This window comes from Haplochromis burtoni, unplaced genomic scaffold, assembly GCF_018398535.1.
Source record: "Haplochromis burtoni strain Fernald_Lab_line unplaced genomic scaffold, NCSU_Asbu1 Contig_9, whole genome shotgun sequence".
In the NCBI taxonomy this organism is placed as follows: Eukaryota; Metazoa; Chordata; class Actinopteri; order Cichliformes; family Cichlidae; genus Haplochromis; species Haplochromis burtoni.
In genome coordinates this window covers 4,776,560-4,802,954 of record NW_024582370.1, presented here as the reverse complement: position 1 = coordinate 4,802,954, position 26,395 = coordinate 4,776,560, and the positions used below count along the sequence as shown (strand labels likewise).

The 26,395-nt window shown below is 40.9% G+C and overlaps 1 protein-coding gene across 1 annotated transcript in view; it reads right to left on the bottom strand.

Annotated features, from left to right (window-relative positions):
• Positions 1–26,395, bottom strand: part of kif1b (kinesin family member 1B) — a gene marked incomplete in the record, with an annotated part of 66,193 nt that overhangs the window by 9,197 nt on the left and 30,601 nt on the right. The window contains 28 exon segments of the mRNA XM_042228549.1: positions 37–145; positions 771–971; positions 1,230–1,285; positions 1,446–1,564; positions 1,674–1,764; positions 2,653–2,806; positions 3,137–3,266; positions 3,482–3,567; positions 3,891–4,009; positions 5,587–5,838; positions 6,664–6,801; positions 7,355–7,533; positions 9,655–9,803; positions 10,699–10,716; positions 10,886–10,991; positions 17,835–17,907; positions 18,016–18,196; positions 18,356–18,439; positions 18,728–18,834; positions 19,145–19,224; positions 20,208–20,283; positions 21,155–21,234; positions 22,636–22,769; positions 23,924–23,995; positions 24,468–24,509; positions 25,131–25,273; positions 25,358–25,436; positions 25,828–25,903. Coding sequence (XP_042084483.1) covers positions 37–145; positions 771–971; positions 1,230–1,285; positions 1,446–1,564; positions 1,674–1,764; positions 2,653–2,806; positions 3,137–3,266; positions 3,482–3,567; positions 3,891–4,009; positions 5,587–5,838; positions 6,664–6,801; positions 7,355–7,533; positions 9,655–9,803; positions 10,699–10,716; positions 10,886–10,991; positions 17,835–17,907; positions 18,016–18,196; positions 18,356–18,439; positions 18,728–18,834; positions 19,145–19,224; positions 20,208–20,283; positions 21,155–21,234; positions 22,636–22,769; positions 23,924–23,995; positions 24,468–24,509; positions 25,131–25,273; positions 25,358–25,436; positions 25,828–25,903 — 3,134 coding nt within the window.

Genomic DNA, 26,395 nt, shown 5'->3' with positions numbered 1-26,395 from the left:
TTGTGTGGGAATATAACACTCCAGGTGGATACTCACTCTCCAGTGGGCTCCAGCTCGCTGATCTCAAACCAGACCAGCAGGTCGTACTTGCTGACACAATGACCCAGGTTGGATTTGGTGATGGTGTTCAACTTGGTGGCTGGAACTGGCACACACAGACAGAAGCTCAATGTTATCAAGCGGGAATTTGTCTGAATTTCAGAGAAGATGAATAAAAGTCAGGAGTATTTACTACATGCTTTGGGTGACTAAATGGAGGATGGATAGGTGATGTGAAAACACTGCTGACTATTTATACTGAGCCAGTAATCACAGAGGATAGATACTGGAAGCATACTGAAATGTTAGGAGGAAGTAAACCACAGATTACAACACCAGTGGCAGCACCCTGCTGTCTCACACATCGGGATTACGGTCCTGTTGAAACGGGCTAATCGCTAAAGCTCACAGTTGCATTCGTCTATGCTCAATATGATCGAAAGGAATGTTATTACACTTGAAAACTGCTGTATTTACTCCTTATATGGTGTGAATGATATGTCATTGACCCTGAAGTTGTCTCCTCAGGACAGTTTCTAAGCAACAGGAGGACATCGTGACCAAACTAACCGCACCTGCAGCAAGGTGCAGCACTCATAACCACAGCAGAGCTTTACCGTGCTACCGCCTGCAGCCACAGAGCACTATAAGAGCACAGCACTACTCTAATCACTACAGCACCAGCATCAAATGTCTGGCTCATTAGCTACAACAGAGTCCACTGTACCAACCATGATGCTTGGGGACAGTTAGCACAGGGTCACTGGCCACTGGGAGGAAGGGGAAGTGAGAGAGCTGGTCAGCCTCGTCCTCCAGACTGGCCAGAGCAGAGGACGCCAGGGAGTTGGCGTGCTCGGACAGCGTGTCCAGCACTTTGCCGTTCACATAGCCGCTCACGAGGTAGCGGATCAACTCTATCTTACGGGTATGGTCTGGATGTGCGATATTGATGAACGGTGAGAGAGATTGAAGGGCAAAAGAAGAGGAAGGAGGACAGAGTTGGGTAAGAGGATTATATAAATTGTGAGGGAATGATTGAATAAGAGACAAAAAGAAAAAAATCCAAAGGAGGCGAGAAATGACAAGGAAAAAAAGTGGAAGGACACATGAGGCATGCTTATGTAAGAAAAAAAATCAACATAAAATTATTGATGGCAAAGAACACATTGATGTGACATGGAAACACTCACCTGGTTTGGACAGAGGCATGGGAATAGGATAGTATTTCCTGGATGGTGTTGGAGGACTGTTGACATAATAAAAATACCTTTTATTTACATATGCATATAAAAATAGACAATGTGATTACGGTAGAATACAATCGTTTACCCACTTCTAACAAAATCTGCTGCATTAAATATGAATTATCACTGCATGACTGGATCTGCTGTTTGACCCCCACCAACCTGATCAGGTCCTGGCCATGGAGGTGCAGCGGGTGCTGCTGGTAGTGGCCGAACACTTCAAACACGACGGGCTTGCTCTTGATGTACTCAATAAAAGACTCTGTAACTTCGACAGAAATCTGCTCCAACAGATAAAAAAAAAAAAGAAAAAGGGTTTGACAAACTGAGTTGGAATAAAATTGTTGAAGCACAGTTAGTGTGTAGGTGCAGATGTGTGTGTGCGCTCACATTCTGGACGTGGTAAAAGCCCAGAGGAGCTCCTTTGCCAGTGTTTTTCAGAGGCTCGGTGGAAAAAGCCTCATCGTGACGGTGCAAGAAACTGAGGGAAGAAACATAAATGAATGTCAGCGGGTTGCATTTCTTTTTACTCGAGATAACGACAGACAGCTGAAAGTCACACTCCAGGATTTAGCTAGAATTTTGAATCCTCGTTCTGAGTATATATTTAGAGATAAAGCTGAAACGCTGAACTCAAATCAAACGACTTTTAAACCAAAACAGTTTGGTGTAAATTTACAGCGATAACACCATACTTTAGTTAAAAAGCTGATTTTACAGCACTGCATTTTCCACTTAACCCGTCTGCTTCAAACAAATATGAACTACTGTGCAAAAGTCTTCCCTTGTTTAGGTTTTTCCCCAATAAAATGGGAAACGGGTGCAGCAGTTTATTGAAACATGCAAACATAGATGGAAATTTGGTATATAAGAAACAGAGTTTGTACAATTCTAATGTTCTTTAAAGTCAGTATTTGGCATGACCACCTTTATTCTTCGACACAGCCTGAACTCTTAGGCAAGCATTCTCTTCATTTCTTTAAGTAGTTTTCCAGACTTCTTAAAGGACATTCAAAGCTCTTCGTTGGATGTTGCCTTTAGATGATCCCACACTGCGTCATTAAGGTTCTGGGGTCTGTTGAGGCCAAATCCATGACTGATAATGCTCCTTTGTGTGTTTTTGCGGTGGATCGAAATCTGATGGTACTTTTTTGCATTCTTAATTTAATTAGTGTTGACAAGATCTCCCACACCACTGCCTCAAAGTGCTTAAACATACATTTTAAAGTTGGTGTTTTTCTCATGTACCTCAAGTACAATGACTGGACTGAAAAGGATGTAGAAAAAACTTTGAAAGACATTTAGAAACCCTTTAGAAGTGTAAAGGAAAGCCGACTCAACTACTGTATTCTCAGGATCGTGCACTCACTTGAATTGGCAGAAGATGTCAGCATACTCAGGCAGGATGCCGCTGGCCTGGAGCACAGTGACACGGAAGGTAAAGACGCTGCCCACCTCCAAGTGGCTTGCCAGATCATCCCCATGACTTAGTTTGGTTTCTCCAATGTTACCCAGCTTGAGGTCTAAAGAAAGCCACAGTGAAAGGTTAGTAGGCTTGTTGGATGACTTGTTTAAAAAAAAAAAAAGACCCTTGCCTGCACCTGTGACTCTGCCGTCTCCATTTGACTTCTAAACAAGCACACATTCACGCATGTAATTTATAGAGAGGATTCTGCTGTTCACTCATCAAATAGCTTTCATACACGTTCCTTCACAGGACAAGAAAACTGCCAAATTTCCATAACAAAACATTTTAAGTCCTCCTTTTTCATTAAACAGGACCATCTGCGCTTAACACTGGGGCTCATAGGTGGAAATTTACGAGTAAAGAGGTGAAAGCCTGGCAGCCTTACCCATGTCATTGATTCTGTTGAGCTCCTCTGAGGGTGTGATGACCTCTGAACTCTGACCCTGACCCTCTACGATGCGCAGCTCTTCCAGGGACAACCCGGAGCGGGTTATGACCTTGGAGGGGAAGTCATTCTGATTGAAACAGAGGAAGACATTAGCATATAGCTGGAGGAGCGACACTGAATCTCCAAACCTAGCTATAGTGTGAGGCATTGGCCATTTAAGGCTAGCCATTTTATTTGACTTGAATACATAGGAATATAATAAAAAATAAGGAACAGCAATGACTTGATGTTTGAACCACAATAATACACGCCATCACAGACAAGGTGCTGCTCCAGGTTTACCTTTTTGAAGTATTCATCATCAAAGGAAATCTTGGCGGTTCCCGACTGCCTCACTCCTGACCCGTAGTCTGGAGCTTCCTCGTCAGCTACAAAGAGAAAAGCCCTCCTCTAATCAGGATCTATCTCAGACACAGATGACTTAAACTGTCAACACGGATCAAAAGGAATACACTGAATCTAAGGAATCTTTTCTTTGCCACTGTATCAGTGACTTAAAAAAAGGCTCTTCAATATGCTGCCATGCTGCTACTGAACATTAAAGCAGTTAAATTTACCATTTAAATAGCCTAAAAATTGAAAACTTCATATGGCCCAAATACAGGGGCGCTCATATTTAATAAAGAGCAATAAGCGTGCTTTTATCTCCCCCAGTAGGCTCACTCACTAAAGAATCTCATTAATTACTCACCAGCTATAGCCTGGACCCCCACGCGCAGGAAGCCACGCACCTCGCCCTTCTCCGTTACTACGGCAACACGGTGAACCAGAGGTACAGGGTACAGCAGGTTACTCAGGTACACAAAAGCTCTGAGAGTAAAAAGGAGGAGAGAGATATGAAAACCTGAGCGCGGTGCAGTCTGGAAACAGCTGCGGCATTTTTCAGATACAGAAAACGTCAACATCCGATTCACGGTGGCTTTCACTAAACTGCTGATATCTGTTGGATCCCAAAGGAGATCTGAGCAGTGTCACAGATGGTTTTCTGACATCTCTACAAAACATATACAGACTGACAGCAATTCAAACACCCTGCGCACAGTCGCTTTGAGTGTTTAGCACATATTAATAATTACAATAACATACTGCAAAATATTAGTGACATTTATGTGAGGAGAAGCAAAATAAATAAATAAATAAGGACCCAAGAAAAAAAAACAAGGGGGGGAATATAAACTCAAACATGCTCCGGGGCGCTGAAATCTGCAGCAGCTCAAACCATCTGTTTTATTTTTAAACTGCGTGACAGGGTGGTGACGGATCGCCGGGGCTGCGGCGGTAAAGCCTGTAACAGGGTGGTTTATTGTGCTGCGTTATGGCCGTGTTAGTCTCTTACTCACGCACTCACTGTCAGTTTGTTTTGTGGGACTTGATTTGTTTTGCTGAACCTCTGACGGCCTACTCTTTTTTTTAACTGTCTGCTGTCCCAGTGCAGGGAGACTCGAGGCTAAGATGGAGGAAAGATATGAATCTGTAAATTCTCTGAAGTCACAGTGACGCAGGTTAGCCGAGCTTAGTTCAGCTCAGTCTGGCTGCACCGATCTGTCTTCTTCTGAGGCGGGAGAGTCGTTTTTTTTGTTTTTTTTAAAGTAGCCATTATGTTTACAGCACTGAGGCTGCGGCATGGGTGCAACGTGAGCTGCTGCAGCATTTCACAACAATGAATTAAAACAAATCCCAGTGAGCCTGATTGAGTGACAACTACCAACTACTGGTCAGTTAATATGAACTACAATCCATCACATGTACACTGTTAAAGCAGACAAGGTTATAAGAACATAATGATGTAATCACAATGTAATAAATAAAAGATATAAAGAGGAAAAAAAAGATTTAGAGGATTAAAAAAAAACAACAACATAAGATGACAAATAGCCAATCAGCTTTCACACAGCAAATACATGTATTTCGAACACAGATGGCAGTTAATGAAGTCAGCACTGTGATGGTGGCGGGGAATGAGACATCACGCTGGGAGGATGGATAAAGATGGCGGCTTTTTTTGTGGGACTCTAAATTAAGTCTAAATTAAAAGTGTGACTAAGCATATTACATCGAAAAAGTGCCCAAATTATCTCGAACTGGAAGTCATTTGCGCACATGTGTTTACTCACATTTTAAGCTCCTGATCTTTAATAATAATGTTGGTGCATTTTGTCCCTTTACATCTATTCACTGCACTGCTGCTCGATGCGAAACTATCAACTATCCAAAATCTATTTCTGCACCGTCACAGGGCGTAATCCAGTACATCCTCAGTTTTTCCTATTTTCTTCACTGGTTTCTCTTTGCTCTGTATCTGCATACACGCAAATAAAAAATAAACCAAGCCAACATCAGCTCCAAACTCCTGCCCCAGCCTGTATGTGAACGCCACGGTCACCAACCTTCCCACCAGGATGAACCAGGGGGAGCGGTCGTAGAAGGGGTCCTGGCCATCGCTGAAGATGTCCGAGCCCTCCTCGGTGCCGGCGTCTGAGCTCGTGTCGTCCACGAACGCCTCATCGTCGATCAAGTCAGACATCTCGCTCTGGCGCTCGTCCGCCATCTCCGTGATCTCCGAGTCGGTGGTGGAGAAAGTAGGAGAGGGTGTGCGGTCAGCCAGGTGCTCATTGACGCAACCGTGGAAGATGGGGGAGCTGATGGGGGCGGTAGTTTGGGAAGAGTGGCGAGAACCAAGGATGGGTAAGAGTGGAGCAATAGAGTTAAAACAGCTCAGTGAGCACGGCATCGATGTGACACTTCACTTTCAGAAACAAACATTTCCTTCCTCAAACAACATAAAACACATAGCTGGACACTTTCTCCAGTAGGTAATGTAAACGATTATCAGCCACACAGAATAATGTGAAGAGTTAATGCAAATAAATTTGTAGGATTCAATTCATAGGCAGCAGGTATTAAGCCAACAGTGTGACAGCGGTTTACAGAAACATGACTATTTTAAACCAAAATGAAACGTCACTTTAAAGGATTAACATACAAATCGTCTCACACACGCTGAATGAAAAGAGGATAGAATACAAAAATGGCTCAAATTTCCACATTATCCAAAATCCACAATGCTATTAACAAGTGTTTGTATGAATTACAGGCGGATATCAACATGGGAGTGACATGTGAGAACAGACACAGCAAAATGATACACAGGATAAAATAAAAAAAAAAAACTACAAAAAAACAACACAGGATTAAAATGTGACATCAAATAAAATAATAAATACAAAAAGGAAAGTTCATATGTGACATGAAATCATATGGGAAAATAAAATCAACAACAAAAAAATAAAAATGAAGGATTTCTGCGAGGAGCAAAACACCAACAGACATAAATCATAAAACACGAGGCCCAAATGTGTGAAAACGCTGGTGCATGTAACTTCAATGGCAGAAGATGAAAGTGAGAAGTGGAACACGAGTGAACGTGATGCACCGTGCGCTTCTGTTGGTTCTGCGTTACATACCTCCCCACGAGTTTGAACCAGTGGAAACGGTCATAGAAGGGGTCGTTTCCTGTCAAAGTGCCCTCACAATCCTCCTGGTGCGTGGAGGCCATTTCTCCAGCGCGGTCGTACATCGCTCTCATCTGGTCCAGCCTCTGCCTGCGAATGACAAGCGAGTCATTTTAATGGAAGAGCGATGAGAAAGATAGAGCTCCTAAAAGTCAGAAGGCAGAGACTGCTGGGTGTACAGACGCTGATATCATAGCTCTTTGTGTCTTTTTTGCAGTCCTGGTACAGAAAATATGAGAAGAGGCACACAAAAAATAAATAAATTTGCACAAAAGCAGATAGATACAAACAAAAAAAGGAAAAAGAAAGTTTAAAATACTTAAAATATCTTTTGGTAAATTATTTCTTATACAGGTTAGTTACTCTAAAATTACAGTTAAAATCTGAAGTTAGGGCTTTTATTATTATTATTATCATTATTATTGTTGAGAATGGTCTTTCAGTGATAGATACCAGTTTATTAGGTACACCTGTTTAACAGCATTTTAAGAACAACCAATTTGAAAAAAAAAAACCCAACAACAACAACAACAAAAAAACCCAATTATGTGTCAAACGTGTCTCAATTGGAGCTTCAGGATTTAAATGTTTGTGTTGTAAATAAACTCAGGAATAGTTTAAGAAGGAAAAGTGGAAGCATTACTTGAGTTTTTCAAGGGACCAGTAGTGCGTGGCTCCATTCTTCAGGTCTTGAACCTCTACAGCGACCACGGTGCGAGGGAAAGGTCTCGGGTCACGATCTTTCTCTGGCTCTGGGGGAAGGAGCTCAGGGGGCAGTGGCGAGTATGGTGTGTCTGTCAGCAAGACAAACTGGAACTGGACCTGATGAATGATGGGAAAGGACGAATACAAGGGACTGTTTATATCTTCAGGTAAGTAAATGTTCGAAGGTTGGTTGATATCGTGAAGCTGAAAGATCAGATGAACACCCCTCCACTCCCTTCCTCTTCATGCCCTTTTGATCTCGGCATCTTCTGGACACAAAACACTAAAGCAATTAATAACATTCGATATAAATCACACACAGATAGAAACCCAAGATAAAATCCTGTCAGCTTATGATGAAAATGGCCTGGAAATGTGACAGATGACTCATTACTGGTATTAATCACAGAGGGCCTAGAAGTGGACACGCATTTAAATCACACTTTTATCCCGGATAAGGGAGGTAAACCAGGCATCAGTTTTATTTAAAGGAGTTTTGACAGGAACATAAAAAAATAAATATCTGTGTGACCTTGAAATAATAATAATAATAATAATAATATTTTATTTATATAGCACCTTTCTAGACAGAATCACAAAGTGCTGCACATAAGATAACAAATAATAAAAGGGTAAAACAGACAATATAAACAGAAATTTTACCAAAAACAGTTTTAAAAAGGTGAGTTTTGAGTTGTTTTTTAAAAACAACTACCGAGTCCACAGTTCTTAATGTATGAGGGAGAGAGTTCCACAGTCTCAGGGCCACAGTGGCAAAAGCTCTGTCACCCTTAGTTCTCATCTTAGTCTGTTTTATAGCAAGTAAGCCCTGATAAGATGACCTCAGGGACCTGCTAGGGACATAGGGCTGTAGCAGATCGGAGATGTAGATCGGTGACAGTCCATCCAAGGCTCTAAATGTCAAGACCAGGATCTTAAAATGTACTCCAAATTCAACAGGAAGCCAGTGTAGCTGAAATAGCAATGGTGTCACATGTGAATACTTGGAGGATTTTATCAACAGCCTAGTTGCAGCGTTTTGCACAACCTGCAGACGATCCAGAGAACCTTTGCTTAGACACATATACATGCATAGTAATGGAATGGCATTGATATACAGCTTTGTTATCTTAGTAACCATTTAAAGTGCTTTAAAGTAAAAGCCACATCTCTAACCTTGAGGCCGATGTCACTGAGATTCAAACTCGGCCGAGACTTTTAGCAGATACACCAATGTTATCAATTTGAAACTGCTACTCTGCATCGTTCTCGAGCTGTCGCATGCACAAACTTGGGTGTCCAGGTAAGATCAAAAGCAGGAACCTTCTTACAGTGAGGCGACACCTTCTTTAACAAGGAGGGTGCCGCCATTTTTTTTTATTTTTTGCTGGTTCTTTAAAATGTATCAATCACATCCAAAGAACGCCAGAATGGTCTACTGCTGGCTGCAAGAACTTCCAGTATCTAAAAAAACTGAAGGCCTGCAATCACTTTTAATTTTGTGTTAGCATGCTGCACGCTAATGTGGCCACAATTAGCACTAGCCAAACACAACAGACCTGTGTGGGAAATGCAATGCTAAGCCAACAAACATATAAAATAGACAAATAGAATAGAATAGCCTTTTATTGTCATTGAACATGTACAACGAAACTGTAGAGGGAAGGGGATGCATAAGAAAAGTCTATGATCACAATACAAGTAATTTCTGAAATGTCAACACCGCTGCATGAAAACATTTTGTACTGAACGAGTCTATCCTCTTTGTGGGCTTTATTGCCAGCCGACAGCTCTCAGATGGCTGTTCCCATCTTGATGAAGCTGTATTATATAAACGGGGCTTCTTGAGAGGAGGGCTTTAAATAAATAAGGAGCTAAAATGGAACTTTTCTTTTTACAGAGCTGAAAAAGAGGCGGGGAAACAGCGTATAGTGTAAGGATGATAATATTTTATTTTAACACTAAGTTATCTAAGCACACTCTGCAAACCCCTAAAATAATGCTAGGAACCTGTAAGTCATTATTATATGGAAAATATTTTATGCAGCAACCTTTAAGTCTAAGATCCTCTGACCCATTAACATCATCAGGCGCTTCCCTTGTGACACTCTCCCAGGCCTGAGGGTGTGTCATGTGGGTTTGTGTTTAGGTGTCAGTGAAATACGTAGAAAATGACAGATTATTGCTATGAGGGTGATTCACTTCAAGGTAAATAAAGAGAAATAGCAATTCACTTACTTTCTTCTTCAGTTCCACACTGATGGCGTTAGCCTCTTTTAGGTAGACGGCATTTCCCCACAGCTGATCTCGAAGGGAGGTGAACTGATGGTACCTCCACTTCCTGAAGGCCCACTGAGCCAGCTCAAACTCATGCTGAGTCCACGGCACTGTGCGGATACAAAAGACAGAGGGGGCGTTATCAAGATAAATACAGCAGTTATTAAACCTTACAAATCAAATAATCATAAAACCCAAAAGGACCATAGCTTTGATTTAGCCCAGCCACAGATCTATCCTACTTAGCATTAATGCTTGAAATTCAAGAGGATCTCTCAGTTCTAGCATTTTGTCAACTTTACTTTAAAGGTAACATTACTTGTAGGCACTGACTGCAGTATCAACAGTTTCCTTTTGAGGCCCTCAAACAGAATTAATGAAAAAAGTTCCAGAAAAGCATGAAACTTACAAACGTATGCGTCAAGAACCAAAACTAAGAGGTTTCTTGTATGAAACTACAACCTGAGCATAAAGGTTTGGTTTTGTCACAATAAATAGAACCCCTTTAAACAGACAGAGCCTGTATTCACATTAGGTTTCATAATGTGGCACCAAGATGGATGAGATTAAGACTAAATTAATTAATGACCCATCGCTGGTTATTACCAGTCTTTCATCCAGACTTAAAATGATGGAAACCAGCACAGAGGCATGCTCTGAAACCTGAAGCAGTGATTTAATGACATCTGTCATCACTGGGCTGAATAAGTATGGTCCTTTAGACTTCATAATGATGAGCATTTCTGACCTGGTCTCCCTTGAAAAAGAAAAAAAAAAATCTCAATGGATTTTTTGGTTAAACAGAGGTTTAGTAAAAGTAATAAATAAATTTATGTAAAACAACATATACCATTAGTAGTATGTTTTATTTTGCATGGACTAGAGGATGTACTAGTTTTGAGCTAGTTTTCTGTTAATACCTTCAATGGGTAATTAATGTGGCACTATTAAAATACTTGAATCTGAATGAAAGTGATATTATGGATATGTAAATACTATACGCACATCCAAGGAGTTTAGGCTCTGGACACAAAGTGTGGAAGAAAACAGACACAGTTCATTTATACATTTATATAAAAATAAACACAGACGCACTCACCCACACATATATCTATATATTATATTTTAGCATTACATGTAGTGTGTACAGGAAAAACAATCATCTTCAGGTCTGAAAACGCATACTACACACCTTCCTCTTCCTCCTCCTCCTCCAACTCTTCTTCATCGGGTGTCTCAGCTACCAGTGAGCGAGTCTCCACCTGTTTCTGAAGCTCCTGCAATTTGCTCTCGTAAACCTGGACACCAACACAGGGAAGAGGAGAGAGAACGTGGAAAACTGTCCATCAGCCGCAACAACAGGTGACGCCAACCCAACGAGGGTTTTATTTGTGAAAAACGAGCACTGAAGACTGATTATGAAGCCAAATGATGCGCGCTTCTGGATGTGTAATAGCATTAAACTGGTTTATAGTTATTAGATTGTGAGCCCTACCCTTATATTGTGAATTTCTAGATAAATATGTTGCACATAAGCAATTCATGCATCATTACAAAGGAAAAAATATATATTTTTACTGTCCATGAAACTAAGATATTATTAAATCCAGGACTAAAGAGGTTCAATAAAGTTCTAATTATGTGGATCGCTCAGCTCTTCACCAGTACAACAAAGGAGAAACCATCTTCTTTGTAAGTATGTAAGAGCATAAACTGGAATACTTTCTATATTGATCAATGAGGAAAAAAAAGCATCTGAGAGCAGTGGCATGAGTGGAAGCAGAGAGGTGCTGGTAGAAGCTGAGTCAACTGTAATCCAATGAGGGGCGCCATCATCATCATCATCAGGACAGGCTGTGTTCCCAATGACCTCATCCTGTTTGTTCACAGTCTTCTGAGAAGACAATGCAGCCTTTTCATTTGTCTGCTGAACTCCTACCAGCAAGCTGACGTCTCCTCGTTTAAGGAGCCCGTGGAAATCCAGCATGAAAGTTTCACCGATCAACTCGAAGCTACAGAGTTTATTAGAAGGACACTTTAAGCACCTTTAACCTGACTGTTGCAAATTATTAACCCTGCACGCTGCCTACATGCAGATTCTACTCTTATTTAGGTTTAGTGGTAGTGGAAAACAAACACCAGCAATATGTAACAAACAACTGCACATGGATCATGTCATTTTATTTCATTTCATTCATACCTTGACAATAAAACACATAGTTGTGGTATATCCTTTATGAAAACCAGTGAACAATACTGTTCAATGTTAATGTGCTCTATCAAGGAGCAACACAACTCGGTACACAGCCACAATGAGGCACTTTATGTGGTTGTAGGTTCAAAAAACACAAGATGTACGACACTCAGACCTAGCATACTTATAAATGCTGATTTCAGAGCTGTACACACGGTGGTTCATTTGATGCTGTACACTGTCCAGCTTACCCGGTCACCATCTGCACCAGAGCTTATGTTAAACAACTTTCTTTTAATAGATTCATCAGGGCTGAGGAAATGTATGCTACTCCATGCAAAGATAGTCAAACATATGAGGGGAAGGCTGGCTGAATATGTCATGTCATTTGGTTTTTTTGTTACAGCATAGTAAGGCAGAATTTATACCGTCAAAACTTAAGAGCATTAAAAAGAAAATAAATTCAAATCCCAGGCTTAACAATATGATAGTCCTCAAAGGTCTCGCCCATCCTGCTGTGAATGTCGCTGTTTGTCTGAAATAATTTGAAGGCCATCTGATATCTAATGTTAATAATTAATGGGGGTTCTTTTAAAGCTAAAAATGCAGCAGACAACAGGCCGATTAAAAAGGTAGGCAAATACGCACACGCTAAAGCACAGAGGCAAAAACACTGATACAGACTACTGAAGTTATTAACATGGGCAACAGATTTCACAGACCATCACACCCATATCTGTCTTGGTTGTGTGAATATGCAGCTAAAAACAAGGCAGTCCTTAAAAAAACCCAAAAATCTAATTTGATATGGACATTTCTCCTGAATACCATTATGCAAACATTTCAAGTCTTTGTCCTGCTTCCAACATTTTTAGGGCGAGTCTTTGGGAACCTTGACAACACTCTGTAGGGCATCCATCTGAAACACAGTGAACTCTGTGCTTACTCAATGAGCCACAAACCTAAAATGTAATTTTAACCAGACTGAGTGCTTCATACAGGAAGAAAATGGGAAACTATTCAGTGAAACTTTGAAATGGATACAATTTGCATTCACGTACAATCGAGGGTGCTCTCTGTGCTTTTCAGCGTAGTGGTTCTTGTCTTTAGTGAACTCCAAAACTCATGGACATGTTTTAAAACCTTTTTTGGACTTGGTCTGCTTTTAAAACATATTTTTAAAAGAACTTAGTATCTTTAAAAATTAGTGCAGTCAATAACAAATTATGCAGCTTATCCGTGAAGTGAGGAAGTGCAAAACACTGTCATGTAAGTAGTTGGTAGCTACATATTTGAAGTTTTTTTTTGTTTTTGGTTAAACTGTAAAGTAAAAAGAAAGACAGGAAAAAGTTTGTAATCAAGCAAATAAGATGATTACTAAAAAAAAATGTATAAGTCAGTATGTTATTGATAAAAAGTTAGTTTTGGTTAGGTAAGGTATGAAGCTTCCTTTACAAAATTAATCTGCAAACCTGTCCGTAGGCACTGAATTAAAAGGAAGGCAAAGAAAATACTGAATTGCAAAGGCAGAGCAGGATTAATAGAGTTAGAGCATCTAAAAAGGCACTTAAAAAAAAAAAAACACTTTCTTTATACGTCAGTCTGTTTAAAAGGCACACGATTGACTGGTGCTTCAAGTTATTCCTCAAGTGGTCTTTTGATTCCAGATCTAGGCCAATGATGCGTTGTAACAAAATGCTTTGAGGTAAACATGATCGTGCCAAAGACAACTGATTCTCCCATCCTACCGTGCAGCTTAACAGTACGTAGATAAAACACTGGGTGTGTTCTGTTCCTAAAGTGGGCACCAACAAAAATGCGTATTGGACACGTCACTATGTTCATGTCACAGTGGCCATTTAAAAAAAACAAAAAAACACAACACTCTACTTTCATCAATACTAAAATGGCAATAATGTAAACTCAGAAATTCGACCGTGAAAGTAATTTGGCAAATCAAAGTGTGATTCATCAACTTGTCACACATGCTGATAAATGAAGAGTAGGCGTGACATGTTAAAAAAAAATTATCTGTTGGCTTTGAATCCTTTGAATCCCAGTGACAGTGATGACAATGCACACGATGCACAAAACAAATGATAAAAATGTCATATGATGATACTGATGGTGATAAAATGTCTTTTTTTTTTATATATATATTTATATATAATACATACAATACTTGGATCAACCAGTAACACCGATCTAGTGCAATAGTCACAGTCACTTTTTGTCAGAGCTGTTGTGATCTGTAATGTGTTTGCCTACTAAAAGTCTGTCAATCTAGTTCCTCGCTCCTCAAGTCCCACTCAGACCGTCGTCTCTCTGCTGGCTTTTAGGTTAGGAGCAGACATTTGCCTGCGCATTCGTGGAGGTGGCTGAAAGTTGACTGGATGGTTAGGATGGTCAGTGTGATGGTAATGCTGGTAACCATTGAAGCCGCCATCGGCATACATCGCGCCGTTATAGTGGCATGGCTGTTGGTGGTGGTGAGGCTGGGGATGTGCTGGCTGGTTCTGATAGTGGCGGGGCTGGTAGAAAGCCTGCGTATACCTCCTGTTGCTTTCAGACTGCTGCAGTGACTCCATGGAGCCCGAGGGACGCTGACGGTGATTAAAGGAGTTGCTGCGGCCTCGTTCGTGCAGCTGCTGATGTTGGTTGTTCCTATAGTTATGCCTGTGACCCTGGTTTAAACCTTGGTCTGAGTCCTTGCTTCTGCGCTGAACTGATGGGCTTTGCAGCGCTGGAGAGACTTGGATAACTGAAGCAGCCATCTTATCCATCTTATCGCTACACTGTACATCTTCTCCAGCTAGGCTTTCTGCCTCCTCTTCCTGTACAGCTTCTTTGGGCACCTTTAACTCTATAACCTGCTCATCTGTAATTATGATATGAGTACCCGGGCTCCACGAGTTACGGTGCTTTGGATTACTTTTGAAGGGGAAACGTAATTTACGGTCTTCTGGTGGTATAAAGCGATGAGGCCCGGGATGCCGGCGGAGCTGCTTGGAGATCTCTTGTTGCTGTAGATTCTTGAGGCGCAGCTGCTCTTGACGCATCCAGCGCATGTGGCCTCGCTTTAGCGTTGAATCATCTGCCATACTTTGGCCTGTTAGTGAATCTGCATCTTCTTCGTCAGGCTTTTCAGGCACAGGTAGTTTTCCTTCCTGAGGGCTTGGAGTTCTTGCTTCACAAGTAGAGGGACCTACACTGGGAGGCTTTTCTTGGCCCTCTGGGGTTATGAGCGGTAGGACCTTTTCCATTTTAACCATCTTATTCCTGAGGGCGCGGATCTCCTCATCCTTCATGTTATTCTGTTTCTTCACCTCCTGCAGGATGTCCTCGAGTTTATCAATGTGCACTTTTAGTTCGTCCATAACAACTCCTCCGGGTCGAGACCCATTGGTCATGACATCCTCAATGCGCTCGTCACCAACCCCTACAGTGTCCCAAACATCCCGAGCCACCGCCCTCCACGAGTCCCGCTCGTTGGGGTCCTTCTTGCCATAGCTAGCGCAAAGCTCCTTCATCTTTACAATAGCCAAAGCCTCGATTTCCTGCCGTGTGTGACGGAAGTCATTGAGCGCCACTTCGTAGCAGATTTCTTTGACCGCCTGGATCTTCAGGTCAGAGATGGTGACCCACTTAGAGTCCTTGGTGATGCGGCGCCGCTGAGGGATCTGGTACATTTTCACTGGCTCTCTTCTTTTCCCACTGCTGGGTAATCCACACTTTTTCACTATGGTTTGGAGCTTGCTGGGAGGTAGCTTTTCCCTCAGGGAAGTGATCAGTCTCCAGCTCTCTTCGCAAGACCTCTTATCTGAGTCATCCCCACTATCAGAGTCTCCATCCTTAAGAAAACAACACAGGACACAACCCAGATGGGTCCCCCCCCAAAAAAAGGAGAAATTACAATGGGAAATCAGGGAGAGGATGAAAAGATGGCTTTTAAAAAAGAAAAAAAGAAAAATGAACATATAAATATGCAACAAGGGAACACCAACCACGAGTCAAGGTTATATCAGAAGATTAAGTTCTGTCTTAAGCGCAGACAGCATTTCCAAATTCTGGATTTTTAACCAAAAGTGACAATTACACTAATATCAGAAACACTTTGCATACATCATTATTATACAAGATGTATGGCAACATGCAAGATTATTTTTAAAGTTACGCTGAAAATAAAGCTATAGAAACGGGAAAAATTAATTCACAGAAACAGTGGCTTCCATTGACTTTCTTGTCAGTTTTCCCTCTCTAACTTCTCCACCGAAACGGCGCTATGGATATAAATTCATGTTCAACACAACACTCGCTAAAACTTTTTATATGTCTGAAATGGATGTGTCCTTTTTGGACCTTATTGTTCCCAGTGTTGCATATTGATATTAAAGGTAAAGCATGTCTATCATGATTAGAAAGAAAATATCAATAGATGATAGTTGCTGATTGGAGCACATCTGTACTGTTTTGTGATATTCCTCTTCTTAGTGGAAAATTTTGTGAGCTGGATCCCAAACATGCTACAGCAGCATGCATGTAGATGAATTCTGGAGCTTTCCCCCTTTAGTCCAGAAGGTTTGAGTGGCTTTAGTATTAGTGGTATGTTAGCAGACAGTGTTCTTGCAGTTGATCAGAAAGCCAGTAGAGAGAGGAGATGCAGAAGTGCGGATAAGTGTTAATCCACTACAAGAAAGTTGTTAGTTGGAGGAAAAAAAAAAATGCAGTTTCTCATTTTTTGGAGACAGCATACATTACAGATCACAACCAGTAGAGATCATTTCGATTGTGTGTATGAGACTGTACGTATCTTTGGGAAGAATTGGACATGTTATGTCCCTGGGAGTCTGAACCCTCTGTGTGTAATTCTGCACATATAAAACCACCAGGATGTGAACGAGGCCCCGTGATTCACTGAGTTAACTGTGAGCAGTGGTAACTGTTGTTCAGTCGTGCCCTCACAGATGCCAAAGAAGTCAATGAGAAACCACATTGTCACTATCTGTCAAAAACTACAGCAGAAATTGTTGTTATCACAATGCATTGTACATATCAGCAACTGCATTGAAGAGATGAAACTCAGGACAAAACAGAGTAAGAAAACTAGAGTAGAAATCTAATCCAAGCAAATCAACAGCCACTTCAGAGTTGACCAGCTCCGGCAAACACTGCAACTTAGTCCACAACCAGTACTGAATGAGTTAAGGAAACATGCTATTAAAATGAACCATGCAAAAGCAGCGTCACTTTTTAACATGTTTTTCGATGCTGATAAATGCTGAATCGGTTTTAAAGGAAATTTGATCTTCATATCAAATCAATTTTAGCTGCAAGTTGCTGTTTTGCAAGATTCAGATCCACTAAAGAAGACACAAGAAAGGGGAAAACAGGGGTTTGGAAAGGGGAAAGCTTTACAGTCTAATTCTTGCTCAATCAAGCTGCTACAGAAAAAAATAAATAAATTGTTGAACACAAGAGGACAGCCAGTAAAAGCTTATCCGTCTCAAACCAGAAAGACTTCCATGCAAAAAGAACAGACATGCGCTAGGAGTAAAAGTGTGATTCACACATAAACATCTCAAAGTGTCAGAGCTCGGAGTGAGAATTAGTACTAGTGAGATTTAAAAGGACCAAATGAAACCACCATCCAAAGAAACAAGCTGTCAAATTGTAACTGATCGTAGTTTTGGAGATACTTTTACTTTGAAATCCACGAGAGATAGCCTGAAGTACATCAAAAATCACACACAAAATATCCCAAACTAACACGTTCACTCAATAGGCTGCTTCTAGTAGCGATTTTATTAACTTTAACAAAAGGAAGAACTGACATTACAGCTCCTTTTACACCCACTCTGCACTTATTACTAACTGGTTTAAAACATCTTTGATAACAAAAAACAGAGTGAGTTCTTTAAATTCACAAAAGGGGCTTATTTGAACTCACCAGTCGCTGCTGCTCCAGAAGCTGATCGGCTTCTTCCTTCTCTTTTTTGTACAAGATTTCCATCTCAGTGAGTCTACACAGCAGAGTAAAATAAAAGTTTTGAAACACATCAAACAATCCACATTTAATGCCACACAACTACTCGCATATTTAAAATAAATGAACGTCATAGATTGCATACCTTTTCTCCATTTCCTGCTTCATGTCAATGCCCTGTTTCTCCAGGAGTTCTCTCTGAGCAAATGTCCAATCAACGGGCTCCACGGGGGTTTCGGCCGATGGCGTCTTCTCCCTTTCAGCTCTGGCCTGCTCTGGGTGGTTGAACCGGAACACGTGGTTCTTTCCCATAATGATGCGATTGCCTTAGAGAAGGCAGCACAAGCATGAAAAAAATTTCTTAAACGCTACAGGTCATAAATACATTTCATAATTTGGGCATTAGGAAATTAGTTACATCATATCTGCTTACAGACATCACACAAATGTTCACAGTTTGTATAGAAAACTTTCTACACACATACCTGAACGAAGCTGGATCGAGTCCTCAACACGCTTGCCGTTGACGTAGGTCTCTGATCCCTCGCAGGGCACCAGCATGACAATAACTTTAGCAAAAACAAACCAATCGCAAATCAATCATCATGAATGACTCATCACCATTCGAAAAAAACAAACAAACAAAAAAACCAAAAAGAAAACAAACCCACAAATACGTCACCCATTAGATGTAGTCTATATATTTATATACTCATTTCATCCGTTCAAAAAAAAAGGTTTCGTTTGTATGTGTTTAGGTGTTTTTAAAATCACACTATAAACATCTTGCTCAACTTAATTTAGCACACATTCAATACAAACACCTCCAAACACCAGCAGCCAGTATTATGTCTCACCATCTCCGTTTGCATTCCTTTCGCTGCGGAAGTAGCAGTGTTCTTCTTTGATATGAGCACCGCTTAAAACAATGTCCTGTCTTCTCTCTGCGTCGGCCTGACCCACTCTGGAACAATCACAGAAGCCAGTTTGAGAGACTGCATACTGCTATCCACATGCATTGTCAGCCATTTGTGCAAAAATGTACAGTTAGTGTTTCTGTAAGTTGAAATGTAACAACTGACTCAACAGAAAGAGTCTATAGAGGGTACCAACAGGACAAAGAGGCGACATAAACAAAAGCAAATTGTATTCATTAGCAGATTTTAAGCCTGATCATAAAAAGACCCAGTAGTTTTCCAGACAACCTTGCCTGGGAGAGTTGCCAGAACTTTCCAAATCCACTGCGGCAGGGTCATTATTCGGGTTTAGGTTACCTTGTAATTCCGTCTTTGATGTAGTAGAGCAGACACTCAGACATGAGAGGATCCTCATTCAGGTTAACCAGGTGTGGGGTCTACAGATAAACACATGAGGCATACAGTTTACCACAAAAACATTTCTAGAATTTTGCTGCTTTAATCAACATTCATAAATGCAGAAACTGCCCCTAATGTTAGGATATTTTCATATCAAACAAATGCTTCTGTCTGCAAATGTAGACAGAAGCGGTCACATCAACACTGTCCTGACAACTCTGGAGTCTTATATTTCACAGAACTACTTCAAAAAGGATCCTGCAAGCTATTCCTCCAAAACACCAACCTTTTTAGGTGAGAATACCCCGTTAAAGTCTGCATAGAGATCGCAAGGCTAACCCGTGGAGCAGTGAGTGAAAGGAAAGAAAAGAAATTATGGAAGGCAATCGGATGTGAACAAAGGACACACACACACACACACACACACACACACACGAAGTGATGACGTGTGTTGTTTCAGGCATTAATGACTCTACTGACAAACAAACATAAACATATCTACCAGTTTTTAAGTCACTGCACTATAGCACTGCCTCTACTTGATGGAGTGAAGGGAACATGCCACTGCTTGTAATTTCATAAGGATCTGATAGCACTGAGAGCATCTACAGGAAAAAAAAATAAGACTGCAAATGATCCAGCAGAGTAAAAGTACAAAACAATGAGCAGAAAAAGTGTAGATCTGGATCATGCACATAAAATGTCTATTAAAGACTAAACTGTCTAAAGTGGGGCTATTTCTAAAGCGGGAAATGTAGTTCTGCCAGCTTATTTGGTTAAACAAACCTTTTTGGTGGCAAAGCAATCAAAAGGCTCGTCAAATGGCCCTTCATCGCTAAGCTGAGTATGTGAAGGAAGCAAATAAGAAGTGGAAAGAAAGACAGAATGATAAAGAAAAAAAAAAACCAGGAAGGGTTCTCATGGAAAAAGACAGTGAGGTAAAGCGAAGTGATGGAGGAAGGATGTGCTTCACCACCAGTGGGAATGTTGACACTGTGCGCTCCCACCCAGTCTGTCATACCTTTTTAGGAGAGAATACACCCAAAGTGCCTCCATCTTCACGGATTGCCACGCCCATCTCTGCAAGCAAAGCCTCCCTGAAATACAGCCAAAAAACATTTGTACACTCAGTGAAAGCATTCGTTATTGGTCTTTTATTCTTGCTGCAACATACACTGTGTGCACTTCTTTTTTCCCACTAAAGATCGTTTGTGCTGGTAACTCGAAGAGGATGAGAACCGATGGTGTGCAACGTTGGAGTAAGTGATTTGTAGCATGACAACCGGCTGAGAATGGCACCAGTTAGACTCTATGGACAGACGGTAGCATGGTTGATGTCTGAGAGGGGTGTTTGTGCAGCGGAGTGTGACGACAAAGGAGGACAGTGAAATGGACAGAACTAGTGCAGAGATGGAAAAAAAGGTGGCAGAGAAAAGTAAAACAGACAGCACAGAGGGATGAAGAGATAGAGAGTAAAGTACTAGGGGAAAACTAAAGGTTTGGTTACAGTTCTTAAGATGTGATATTTGACAGTGTTGAAAATTAATTGTGCTCATAGAGAGAGGGGGATAGATAAATCATGACCAACAAAGAGGGAGAAGACAAGAATATCCTATACAAAAAAAGGGGGGTAATAGTCACATTTAGCCACACATGCTGAGTAACAAACAAACCAAGCTTCAGAGAGCTAGAATGAGAAGGAACGTGGCCAATCACAGCATCAGGTGGGAGTGAACGTCAAATTGCAGATAATGGATGACAGACATCCCTCTATGTGACGTCTGAGAGGTGTGTCGGGGGAAGTTTCCAATGCTATCAGAGCATTTGACACACAGTTGAGACAGACCGCACACCCCTTTAAGACTGACAGGATGCAATGAGGAAGACTTTAATGCACACGTTGGACAGACACCTTCCCCCTCAGGAAATAAAGATGGAAATGAACAAACACTGTCTGCCTGTACTGACCTCTCCATGCGGATTGCCTCAGTCTTTCGCAGTTTCTCCTCCCAGGTTTCATTGAGCTCAGCAATGATCTTTTCTGATTCCTGAACAAAGGGGAAATTATGAGAAAAACAAAGCCTGTGTAATATAAAAGTAACTACTAGCAGTGTATTGGAGGCAGGAACAAGCGCACCAACCTGGATTTGGGAGATTGCCTTTGCCTCATCACTGTCAAATGTTTATGTGTAATGTTTACACTTTCCCTTCACAAAATAAACTTGTATATTCAACGTGATTATGACTTATTTTCTTGCGTTTAGATTCCCAAAAATAGTTTCAGCACTGATAGAGAACGCTGTTCCTCACTATTAAAGCCTAAAGCTGATAAGACTGAATCTATTTTGGTCTGATTTCCACCGTATTTGCGTTGGTGCTTGACGTCATTGGATGACAGACGGGACCGGGCACCACGGTTGCCATGGAAACTGCAGCTCCTCATGGCTGTGGATGTTGCAATCTTATGTGCTACCCTATCTACAGAGTGTGAGAGACTGCTGTGAGTGGGAGGCATATAAGGCTCGGTAGCTGCGTGACGACCGATATAAGGTCAGGGTTTTAATAAAGGCTGTATGTGGCGTAAAATTAAACAGCACATCTTAACGTTAAACAAATATATTGAATAAGTTACAGTTTCTCCATTTTTATCTTATTTCACGTTACTGTGAATTTCTTGACTTCTAATAAATTTTGTATATTTAAATCATAAAAAATAAAGCTGCATCTCTATATTTATATACACTGTGGATAAAATACACTTTTTAACAATTAAAAGCAAGCCTGTTGTCCCGTGTGGCATTGAAAAAGTCCGCAATTACTTTATTATTTTTGCCATATTAACCATGAAACCAGCAGTTAAGACCAATAGGTTGTTTTTGTTTTTTTTTCTTCAAGCCTCTATTGGTTAGAGCAGAGGTGTCAAACATAAGGTCCAGGGGCCAGAATTGGCCCAGCAAAGGCTCCAAAACAACCCTACTAATAAAGGCGTCCCTCAACGATATTCAAACAGAAAATTTTCTGTGATTTAAGAAAAACTTTGTTTTATAATTACAGGATAGTCTGGGCAGTAACTGAACTTGATTTTTTTATTTTACGCATTTATTTCTTACAATTTAAGTCCAGAGTTTTGCTGACAGACTTCTTTTCCTACAGTTACATTACTCCTTTATGTAGGAAAACTTAGATATTGTTGAAATTATATTTATTTTTCTTATAATTGCATATCTCAGCACATAAATACATAGTTGTAAATGTCTTATTCCACTAACAGAAAGAGGAGTTCCACTTAAGATCAAAGATCTGTATGTGGGCCAGGGTATAAAATGAGATATCTGGGATACACCTTTAAGTGGCCGGAGTAGGAAGATGGCTGCGGGACTTTTAACTTTCCTAACAACAAACAGTGAGTGTGATTTTAAAAGTGCTGCATACACCATTGTCTGCTTTACCTTGAGTCTTTCAATGGCCTCCTCCCCTCCAGGCGTGGACATGATTCGCTCTTGGATGCTGGTGACTGACTGAAGGCCCCCCTGGCTGCACAGCGAGCCAGAAGACGGCGAGGCTGTCAGGGAACCAATAGGGGCTGTGGAGAAATGGCCAGGGCGTTGGTTCTCTGAGGCTATCAAGTATCTATTCTTATTGTTCTGAATGTCTTTGAGGTCTGAGCCAACAACAAGAAAGAGAGAGGGAGAAGGAAGATAACACAGAAAGAGGAGGGATAGGCCAAGAAAGGTTGGAAGGAATAAAACACATAAAAATGGAATAACGAAATACCAAATAGAAAGAAGGAAAGAAAGTAACAGGGGGGGGGGAGATGGGGAAAGAGAAAGGACAAAGGGGAGGAAAGACCAATGTAAGACACACATTTTACGTTGTAGGGTTTAGACAAACACCCAGCATGATAGTCAGCTACAGACAGCAGCAGTTTTCACTCCAGGCAGTTACGCTCCAACTCATCATTCTTCCGAGAAAGGGAAAACCGAGCCATATAGATTTCAGCCTTTGATATGGAACCAGTTTAAAGGGCTGCTTTTAATGGTGATCACAATTACAGTGAGATGAGCAATTAAGCTCTGAGCTCTTAATTTGTAGTATGTTTGGAAGAAATAGGGAGGTGTCACTTTGTTGCTTCTGTGTATGTGTGAACGAGAGTGAACACACTGTGTGAAAACTGCTATCACGAGTATCGGCTACAGGATGGGAGGGAGATGGAGACTGCAAGAAGGTCCAGCAGGAGGACAGAGGAGAGACGTGGACACATGCTGGCAAAGAAAGTTCAGCCTGGAGTTGATTAGATTCACAGCACACGCGCCATACGCACACAGCATCCGCCATAACAAAAGCCACAGCAGCCTCACTCAAAGGTCAGGTAGCTCATGTCAATATAATGACCTCAAGGGCCTCTGAGGCAACACACAAGTGAGCTCTTTAAGGACCAAACTAAATCAAAGTGATATTAGAAAAGGGTAAATATTCTGGGGGATGATGACTTTCTTGAGATATGGGCTTTTTTTCTCCAAAAACACACCCAACTATAGCAGCTAGTTAACTATTTGCCCTGCGCATCAGATGGTGCAGAAACATTTTTAAGGTTAAGATGTTAGGGATGCTTGAGAATACAACAGAAAGCACACTAGCAAACTAGTCACTCTACTAACTACTAAAGTGCACAAAGTTAGTCAAATCTTTACACAAACACCTCTGGTGCCTCTATATAGAAATACAAAAATTAAGCACCTTTCCGTCTGTAGCTCTGAGCCTCAGTTTGAGAACTCAGAAGGGGCATTTTAAAGCTTTGGGCACCGTCACCTGCTGGGGATGATTAGTGAAAGAAAACAAAATAAAAAGCAGAACGAATAACCGGGATTAAAATGAGCTTAAAGAGTGCGAGTCATAGGTAGTGAGACATTATTATGAAACGATGCATTTGCATTTTGAGGCCAGGGAAAACTAAAGGGCTACTCTAAAATGGATCTGAGCCTGTAAGTAGCTGCCTCCCCCCCCTGTCATTCTGAAAAACGTAACAAAAAAATAACAATAAAGCGCAAAGCATGCTAACCTACTGCCATGCTTACTCTTGCCAGTTATAAGAACACCTATGGAAACCTTGCATTTCTGGGACTCTATTAAGCTTTTGCTTTTTTTAAAAAAAACAAAGGCACTTACATGCAAAGCTGGTAGCAGATTCAATATACAGGTAATGGGGTTCATAAGCAATGTTAGCTACTATAATTAGGGCAAATAGTGATATACAGTGCAAGTCTACCACACATATACACACATTTGATTCCACTTCCTGGACAATCATCCCCCATAGGATCAACTGAGGGGAAGCAGGAAAAGATGAGAAGGGTCAGAGGTCAGCACCAGTAGAATAGGAGGAACAGATATTTTTTATGTTTGTTTTTTTTGGGGGGGCTGGATAAACAATAACAAAGCTGAGAAGAAACGTCACGATATGTCTTGCTAAGTGCTACGCTATTAGACGTGATCTATGCAGGCATTAGCAAGTAGTCAGGTTATTCATCACTTCAGCTATTAGAAGTCATTAATGGGTATATTATGTATCTAATTGACAAGGCTATGAGCCATTACTCCTGCATATAGCAAATGATATTTTAGTGCAGTTTTGAGTGACTACATGTGTTGTCAAACACAATCAGTCAAACACATACAACCTTAAATATACTATATATTTGACCTTCTATACATGACTGCACTGAGGCATAATAAACCTTTATTGAGGTAAACTTGTTAAAAGCTGCTTCATTCTTTGTTTTTAGTGATGTACCAGCCACAAGTACAAGCACTGAGATGAAAACGTTAGATGGCTGAGAGTAACGAGACAGTAATGAAGATAGAAGACGTTGCCAGTTTGTGGTGGGCCCTGACAGAGAAGGTCGCTGGCTGCAGATACGACCAGCTGAGACAGCATAAAACTCACTGTCCAGAATGTCTCCCAGGCCCTGGGCACGGAGCAGTTCCTTCAGCCGGGCCACTTCATCCTTCAGTTCGCGCACCAGCTTATTGTTGGGATCCTCATTGATGACAGCATTGCATTTGATGTTCTTGGCGCGGTCAGCATAGCTAAAAAAACATAATAAAACAAATAATTTTAAGTGTAATTCAAACAATCACAATCACAATCTTCCTCCAGGACAGAAAGCTTACCGCAGAGTGCTGAGGGTTTCATCGTAGTTTATGTCTGCAGGACTGAGGGCAGCTACCATGGCTGTTCTGGAGTTCCCACCTGATAAAAGATCAGTAGAGATGTCAGATAAGCATTGAGGACCAAACATGACCAAAGGCACATAGAATTTCTATGAAAATACAACACTTTTTAAAAGCTCGTCAAATGAAATACATTTTTTGTGTAATCAAGAGCTTCATTAGGCTAAATCTAAGATACACTGCGCACTTTTTGTGACACGTCTGGACCAAGGAGGTGAGCCGACTATGCTCTTCTTAAAACTTCCTGAGTGCAATGTAGACTATTTCAAGTCTTTTCTTTTTTTCAATCCTGACAGCATATTCCATTATGCAAATGGCTCAATTTCTCTGGCTTTTCATACGTAATTTACTGGCAAACCACTATTGTCACATAGTAACGTCAATTAATCAAGTGATACTAATATTCATACCGAGGTTCTCCCTCAGCAGCCATGTCAGAACAGAGTCCCTGTATGGGATGAAATCACTCTTCTTCTTCTTCTTGCTCTGCGGTAAGCAAAAAAATAAATACATTTATATACGAGTAAAAATGAGCTGATGTAATGATGTACAAATTATGGAAGCGACTGGAGGCTGTGCAATATTATGTTGTAATAGAAAAAAAAAAAGATCCTTATGTGTAAGGGTCAATATGTCAGGTAAAATGAGGAGAGAGTTAATTTGACATGCATTTGCTCTTGTGCAGGGATTGAGGGTTTAAGGTTTAAAGTGATAAAACTGATACCAGCTAAATATCTGCAACTTCATTGCTGCACATGACCAAAGGCTGTCAAATCTGTCTCATGGGATGAATGACAGGTTAGTGGTTTAGCTGTCAAAGGGTTTACCTTGCTGGTACAATTATCCTGTGCAAGTAAGCATTACAAGGACAAGAGAAGAGAGAACAGAAGGGCAGACATTACAGCATGCCAGGCTACAAACATGAATTCCTTTTGAAGGTAGGGTCAAGTTGTAGAGGATAAGAGAACGACTGCAAAG